The sequence below is a fragment of the Cebidichthys violaceus genome, unplaced genomic scaffold (assembly GCF_023349555.1).
Source record: "Cebidichthys violaceus isolate CVI_PGR_0920_01 unplaced genomic scaffold, fCebVio1.0.p SCAF_44, whole genome shotgun sequence".
NCBI lineage: Eukaryota > Metazoa > Chordata > Actinopteri > Perciformes > Stichaeidae > Cebidichthys > Cebidichthys violaceus.
The window spans coordinates 641094-649066 of record NW_027176639.1 but is presented as its reverse complement, the minus strand read 5'-3'; the positions used below and the strand labels follow the sequence as shown (position 1 = coordinate 649066).

General features: G+C 43.5%; 1 protein-coding gene across 2 annotated transcripts; it reads left to right on the top strand.

Annotated features, from left to right (window-relative positions):
* The first annotated feature begins 21 nt into the window (after positions 1-21).
* On the top strand, positions 22-3226 carry LOC137886486 (G protein-coupled receptor kinase 5-like). 2 transcript variants are annotated; one of them, XM_068728961.1, is made up of 4 exons: positions 22-689; positions 1336-1473; positions 1943-2120; positions 2591-3226. In XM_068728961.1, exons 1-3 carry the CDS (start codon positions 663-665, stop codon positions 2117-2119), a joined length of 342 nt encoding a protein of 113 aa, XP_068585062.1. In that variant the 5' UTR covers positions 22-662; the 3' UTR covers position 2120; positions 2591-3226. The 2 variants fall into 2 exon arrangements, with proteins under 2 accessions (XP_068585062.1, XP_068585061.1); XM_068728960.1 differs by having other exon boundaries at positions 27-689; positions 1943-2074; positions 2591-3224.
* Positions 3227-7973: the final 4747 nt, after the last annotated feature.

Below are 7973 nucleotides of genomic sequence, written 5' to 3'. Positions count from 1 at the left end.
CCACTGGTAGCCAAAACCGCTGAACAGCACTCATCCACTTCATCGGCCTGCTGCTCTGTAGGTGGTGCGCTGGTGATATTATCCAGAGGCTCTCATAGAGGCTCTCTAGTTCTGTCCACGGTGGCGCTGCGTTAACCCCTGAGTGCATGGATTTGTATCGGCCTTTATTAGATTACATCGGGTCAGATACATAAAGGCAAGAGGATTACATGCAGACTACAACCGTGTGTGTGTGTGTGTGTGTGTGTGTGTGTGTGTGTGTGTGTGTGTGTGTGTGTGTGTGTGTGTGTGTGTGTGTGTGTGTGTGTGTGTGTGTGTGTGTGTGTGTGTGTGTGTGTGTGTGTGTACATCACACTAAAGGTTAGGTTATGAATGAGGAATCAGGCTTCAGTAGAGGTTTGGTTTGTGTTTTTATTTGTGAGATATTTAAAATACATAAAGCTATAATGTATCCATTTGGGCTAACGCGCACATCTTCAGAGAGTTGTAATGTTTAAACGTCTTCTTCTTCTTCTTCTTCTTCCTCTTCCTCCTGCTGCGTGTCGTGTCAGCTCCTGGCGAAGGACCCCAAGGAGCGACTGGGTTGCCAGGGTCGAGGGGCCATAGAGGTCAAGCAGCACCCCATCTTCAGAAACATCAACTTCAAACGGCTGGAGGCCAACATGCTGGACCCTCCCTTCAGCCCTGATGTAAGAACCACACACACACACACACACACACACACACACACACACACACACACACACACTGTGCATGCAGGCTTTGATTCACAGCTTGTAGTCTAAAACCTCAGCGAGCGGGAAGTCGGCATACAGGAAATATTGTATTTAGCAGAAGCTAGTTATCGCAGTGGCTAATGGGGGTGGTGTGAAGCTTAACCAAAGGCGCTGTTAGGTGTGTGTGTGTGTGTGTGTGTGTGTGTGTGTGTGTGTGTGTGCGTGCGTGTGCGTGTGCGCGCGCGCTGCAATATCGAAGGTGTTCGTAGACAGAGTGGTTACATGTTCAGTGTCAGAAATAGCCTGAGTGAGGGAGAGGGACTGGCCTGAGAGGTTAAGTCAATAGCTGAAAGCAGATAGTGCTATCTGCGTTTCTATTTTGGGGGATTCAGGTCAGTAGGGCCACGCTGAGGAAGAGTCATTACGCGCGTGAGGACTTCCATGTTATTAAAATAACCAGGGTCAGTATCCCCCTTTCATCCAAAGTAAATCCACGTTTCACAGTTGTCTGTTTCCTCTCTCTCTCTCTCTCTCCTCTCTCTCTCTCTCTCTCTCTCTCTCTCTCTCTCTCTCTCTCTCTCTCTCTCTCTCTCTCTCTCCCCCCCTCTCTCTCTCTCAGCCGCGGGCCGTGTACTGTAAAGACGTCCTGGACATCGAGCAGTTCTCCACCGTCAAAGGCGTGAACCTTGACCCCACAGACGACGACTTCTACCACAAGTTTGTCACAGGCAGCGTCTCCATCCCGTGGCAGAACGAGGTACTGCAGACGGATGATGTCATCGTTCAGTACAGCACTGGTGACATAGAAACACCTGTACTAAAGAAAGATCCCTCCCCTTTTTTTAAAGGACACATCTGATGCTCATCGACGGGTTCACACTCCAACATGTTTACATGCTTCAATGATTGTGTGTTTTGATGATTTCGCGGTGTGCATATAGCTTTAAGAGTGACGTAGAAGGACACATCTGTGTAAATGTGACCGTGCCGCTGCTTGTGAACGAGTCAAGTTGTTGAATATGCATGAGGCGCAGTGTGGAGGTGTTTGATTCACATCCTAAATGCTCAATCCAGATGGACACTTAACCAAGCTACCTGTAGAGAGGGCTGCGTTATAAATACATGGCGCCCTCCCTTACGCTGACGCACGGGCCTCCTGTGGAACCGACCCCCCCCCGGGAAGCCGATCCGGATAGATAACTCGCCCTCTCCTTCCTTTTTTGCAGATGATCGAGATGGAGTGCTTCAAGGAAATCAACGTCTACGAGACTGACGGGACGCTGTGCTCGGATCTGGACGTGAATCGGCCCAACCCTCCACCAAAGAGAGGCTTCTTCTACCGCCTGTTCAGAAGAGAGGCAAGTGCTAGTGCTCCGGCAACTGTCCGAGGGGGTGGGGGCTAAGGTACTTCTTCTCTTCCTTCTTTGCTTCCTTCCAGGCCTTGTCCGAACTCGACATGTGAAAACGTTACCCCTGAACCTGAATGATAGAGAATAAGGCCTCTCTTTCTGCTTTTCTACCCCTCTGCATATTCTTCTCTGTGTTTGTTGCTGTGCCACGAGGTCTCTAGCATGATGAGGCTTGTCTGAAGAGAAACTGGTTTGTGGTTGTGGGAGGACTTGATATCAAGCTTTGCTTTTAAGAGACAGTGACACATATCCTGTCAGTGGGGGAGAAAATATCGATAAGAACCTCTTTTATGGGCAGCAACTTTCACCTGTCCTTTATTACAGAGACCTTTCATTCTGTTCTGTGCTTGAATTCAAGGGTGTGGCTACCACAGGGAGGCGTGGCCTCGTCCCGCTCATGTGACGTGACCTAGTGATGAAAGTTGCTAACGTTGGTGACGTGTCCTCACTTCTGGTTCTTCCCAGGTCTGTTTTAAGAGCGGTTACAGTGACGACGAGATCGAGGAGCCCTCGCGACTTTAAACCACTCCCTCCACCTTCCTCCTCCTCCTCCTCCTCCTCCCACCCCTATCCGCTGAACTTCGCCACAAACTCCAACCGAGCGCAAATCTTAGGAACTCAGTGAATGTTGACCTGTATTTATGAGCTGTATTAAAAGTGTATTATAATTAAAGAAAAAAGTATGAGTTTAAAGATTTTGTACATTTGTACTTGAATTTATGTCTAGATGTATATTTTCACTAAAGGTTGTATTGTACAAAAAGCCATAAAAGTACCACTTGAATGCATACATTACGTTTTGATTTCCTTTTTGTTCTTTTGGAGCGAGTATGGATAATGTGTATCGGGGAGGTTTTTAGTTTTTTGTAAGAAGCACAGTACCAGTAGTTTTATTTCCTTTTCTTTTTGTTCTCAATGTAGCATAAGGCCTTTTTTTTTTTTTTTTTTTTTTAAACATGTATTGTATGTTTGTCATTGATTTGGTCAACATGACGTGTGGTTGGCACAGCAGATCCACCTGGTTCCCAAACTAACCCTTAGCCTCTGCACCCCTCAAGGCTCAGGTAGATCTGAATGACATGGGGGGGGTGGGGGTGGGGGGGGGGGGGGGGGGGTGTTGATGCCGTGCTCCACCTGCCCCCTTTTTGATTAGAACTGGTTTCAAAGTGATAGTCCACATCCTGCCCTCAGCCCGGTTAGGATGCACTGGACTGTCCGTCATGTGACGTAAACCGTCTGCTAGGTTCCTGTACTAATTATTCTGTTTTAGCAGAGGTGGCATGGATTTACTTCTGACAATATGGAGTCAGCAAGTGCAACAATTAAGTACATTTAAAGTAAATATCACGTCAAAGAAGGTCTGATAGTTATGGTTCCTAAAAATCTCTCCTGGGCTCCTAAAAGGCTCGGATCTTTTAATTTCAGATGTGAGACTGTTTCCTTCTGGAGAACAGCTGTTCAGTGAAAGTCTGTTACATAATTCACTCAGGCGAAACATGTCTTTTGGTTTTCTTTATTCCTCATCCTGATGTTGTACTACCTGGCTTTTCTTTGTTCTATTTTTCCTGACGTAAAATATCTTAGTAATTTGCCACCCATATTTTCAGTGTACCAGAAATGATGATGATGATGATGATGATGATGATGATGATGATTGCACTGCTTAAGATATCTAATCTGCAGCTGACGAGGGCTTCATCTTGGTACCGAATTGCTGTTGCATCAAACTAGCTTCCATTGATTAGGCCGTTAGCAGCCGTCAGCAGCCGTCAGCAGCTGTTAGCCTCGGTGGAGATGCAGCCTGTTGATCATAGAGCGATGGCTGACGGACTCGCATCCTGCTAGTAGAGCTGCAGTTTAGACCCCGTGGCTTTGGCTGTTTGTACTAGATGAAAACACCATTTGTTAATCGTAATATTCCATTTTTAAAACCTGTACGTTGTGGTGCCGTAGGAATGGCTTGGGACAGTTGTTTGTCTGCGTGTGGACCGGGGGAATAATGTTTATTAGCATCCTGCAGGCAGAGTCTGTGTACAGCAACATTTGTGCACTTTTGTTTCTTCACAGACAAAGTGTTTACTTCCAAGTCAACCAGTCGTGAACAAATGCATTTTCTGTACGATTCTCAGCGTGTTCTAATGGTTTTTTCTCATTTGCACTTCGGAGGCATTTTGAAGCCGTTTTGCTTTTGAATTTAGCTTTTTGAGGCAGTTGCTGTTTACTCCCCATCACCTGTTTTAATGCTGTGAATACCCAATCTGGACATGTTCACTTTCTGTGTGTGTGTGTGTGTGTGTGTGTGTGTGTGTGTGTGTGTGTGTGTGTGTGTGTGTGTGTGTGTGTGTGTGTGTCTGTATCTTTCATTGTAAGCAACTGCAGCTTCTGTTCAATCTAATGCATTGAAGTACAACAATACAATCGTTAGAAATCATGTAGGGACTTGAATGTCACTCATTTTGAATATTAAACCCATTCAAGACATTTTAAAATGGTACACTTATAATTCCCCATCCTGACATCTAATTTGGAGCGTTGGCTTGTTCTAAAAATGTTGTCGCCCCCCCCCCCCCCCCCCCCCCCCCTCGTCGCACATTCCATTGTCAAAAATCAGGAATCGAATGCGTGCATCTGTTGCTGGCTCGTCATCACGTGACTTTCTGTCTTTGTTGTTTTTTCATATTTTGTTTCCGTTGCTCTCAGGCACATTTTGAAGCTGATTTCTCTTGCCTATGTAGATTTTAGCCTTTTAGCTCTTTAGCCTCAAAAACCTTGTAAATGGTGTATTTCTAACATGTAACTAACACACATTCACTCGCTCTCACAGGGAAACTCGACTGTGTTTGCCACCCATGCCTCTGTCACTGTTTGAACTTCGCTCTGATACCATCCATATAGCAGTAAAGAGAGTCTGTTTAGTTTCATTGCACTATGTCGTGTTTTGACAATGACTATAGGAAGTGTCTTTAACCTTTTTATTTTTTTGCCAATGATACCAAAAGCAACATCGAGTAAATCAGACTTGTCTTGTTGTCTGAATAGATTTGACTGAGGAAAGACTGACCGCCTTTATTATATGTGCCAATTACCGAGTTAAGTTCTGACATCCCGCCTTTCTTTCCAGCCTCTTTTCTATCATTCCGTCCATTCTGAGAGGAGTTCCTTCACAGACAGGAACTTTACACAGCTCAACAGTTTTGAATGTCCGCACTAAGTGCATTGTAATGCCTGTTTTAAAAAAAAAAAAAAGAAGAAAAAGACAAAAAAAAACTAAAAAACATATGTTTTATTACTCAAGCATGTATTGGTTTGTAATACTTCAGGTTCCTTGTATATGTATAAATGATGACCTTCTAGTGCCAACATATCTCACTGGTATCTGAGGACAACTTTATAAATGGTGACCAGCTGAGTTGCCCCCCCCCCTCCCCCTCCCCCTCCCCCTTCGTTTAAATGCACAACAGGCGTTCCTTCTCTTCTGCGTGGCGGAGAGTCTGGGATGACGCTCGCCAGCAACATTTAGAAGGGAGAGGTCCTCGGTCCCTCGACGTCACTCAAGTCTAGTTTTGGGATAACCACCGATAGAAGGCCTGGGAGGCTCTCCGGGGTTTCACGCTCTTCTGTCCAGATGTGAAGGTTTCAAGGACGGGAGGAATGACAGATGCATTACTGGTATTCAGACGGGGCCTGGGACTTCTTGATTTCACTTCTTTTCTTTCTTTTTTTTCTTTTCTTTTTTTTGTATCTGTACAGTCATGTCGTTCAACCACTGCAGTCATTGTTAATTCTTGTACAAGTTGTATCACTGGTTGTTGTACCATATCTGACATTTGTAATTATGAAATAATACACTGCCATTTGTATAAAAGTGCTCGCGTCTTGACTTATTTGTGTCATAAATTGATTTGTTTGTTGTGAATCACTGCAGGTGAGATGCTTTGAAAGCTTTTACTACTTCCTTGACCCAGTACATAAAGTTAAAAGCTTCGGTATAACGTGAAGCTGAGAGCCAGATGAGATCGATTTTCATGCACACGCTTTTATTTTCTTCGTTACATCCCAAGTCTTTTAATTGCATCCATGTTGGGAGGGATTAGGACGCAAGGAAACCATACAAGGGGAGAGAGAGAGGAAACAAGGAAATGTGTTTGAAGAGAAATGAGACGTCCTTTCCTCTGAAGCGTCTCGTGAAGCGACTCTGATGACGGTAGCTGATCACAGCTGGGTTGGGCTTTGGGACGTTCCCCTTGACTTGATTCACAGGAAGAGAGCAAGCGGACGACAGGATGTTTGTATTCATGATTAAATACTGAGGTGGAACAGCTACACCTAATTGAATTCAATTGAATTAGCTTAGTCGGTGTCAGCTCTGCTTACCTTCTTCAGTGGTGTAAGAAGTATTCTGATCCTTTACTTCTACCACTGTGAAAATAGTCAAAGTTCCCAGAACCTTCCGCATTAATGTGTTTCATTTTTATTGCTGTAGTATGGCAATTTTTGGGGTAGCTTCATTTACAACTGCACATCATATTCTATAAGATCATATGTTTAAAACTAGTTTTTTTACTTAACTTAAGAAGGTAGGATTATTTTCTCATTTCCTTATAAAGAAACTTTATCCTGCAGTTTGTCAAAACAATTCAAATGAATCAAATTTGGAGATACACTACATGGTTTCCACTGGACCGGAAGGATATGAAAAATTGTAATCAGAGACAGTGAGACAGAAGATGAGGAGAAGTTGGATCTAGTGGGAGAGAAGAGAGTGAGATTAGGCTGAATTTATGGTTTGTCAACATTTACAAGCTGACTTGATGACATGATGGTAGATGGTGTATTGCAATGTTTGGTGTCCTGTTAATTATCTTTCGTTTCATTTGGTGTAGTAGTGGATGCCATGAAAACTGCCCAAGAAAAAACACGTGTCTCACAAAGTTCTTAATTGTCAGGATATAAAGAAAAGAAGTGTTTTACTCGTGCATTTACAACAGTTTAATCCGTCACTCCCAAATATCTTCAAGAGTTTTTCAGATATGAGATTTGATGTAAGATCTAGTAAATTGATTATTGTTTTTATTGTGGTCTGGCTCACAAGTCAGTTCCCAAGGAGCTTTGACAGAGAATGTAGTTATCTTATGACCTGACTCTTCTGAATACCATCATCTCTGTTGTTTATTTTCATTAATCTTCCCTTATCAGTGCCTGAAGCTAATGTGAAACTGCTGCCATTATCATCTTCTCCACACACAGATTTGAATATATTTTAATTTGTTTTACTCAATTGATTTTTAACAAATGAAAAGTCATATTTTTTCCGTATGAATCAGTACTGCGGACCACTGATATTAGCCCGAGGAAAGGCATCTTGTTCTTACATATTGTAATAAGGTGAAGAGGTTTTTTCATTGTTAAAACACTTCTTCCTGGTTATGTCTCCTGTTAAAGCCATTGAAAAACGCTGTTGGTGAGCCTTTATTTTCTGTCCCTCCTGTAACAGTACTGGCCTCTGCTCTTGTTCATATGGTTAGAAGGTAATGATATTTAGACATTTTGAAACTCGTGTGAAACCTTTCCCAGTTTCAGTGTACAGAGCTTGAAAAATGTACTGAAAAAGTACTGGTGCAAGGGTTAAAGTCTCCGTAAACCACACAATGGATGTGATTGTCTCAGTCATTGTAGAAATACATTTAAAAGCCACAGCTACCGCGCTGGTGTTGCTCAAATATGTTGTAACAATCTGGATTACAGCAGGTCCCGTGACAGCAACAATAACAACAAAGGGGAAAAAAACCCGTCGTCACTCATTGGTTCTTTCGCAAGTCACTCAACATCAAACCGCAGTCTGATTGGC

Bases quoted from the DNA above. Each gene is read 5' to 3' on its own strand.
- LOC137886486 (XM_068728960.1), top strand. From the start codon at position 663: ATGCTGGACCCTCCCTTCAGCCCTGAT. The intron at 690-1,335 runs GTAAGAACCACA...TCTCTCTCTCAG, and splicing joins ACCCTCCCTTCAGCCCTGAT to CCGCGGGCCGTGTACTGTAA. The intron at 2,075-2,590 runs GCAAGTGCTAGT...GGTTCTTCCCAG, and splicing joins ACCGCCTGTTCAGAAGAGAG to GTCTGTTTTAAGAGCGGTTA.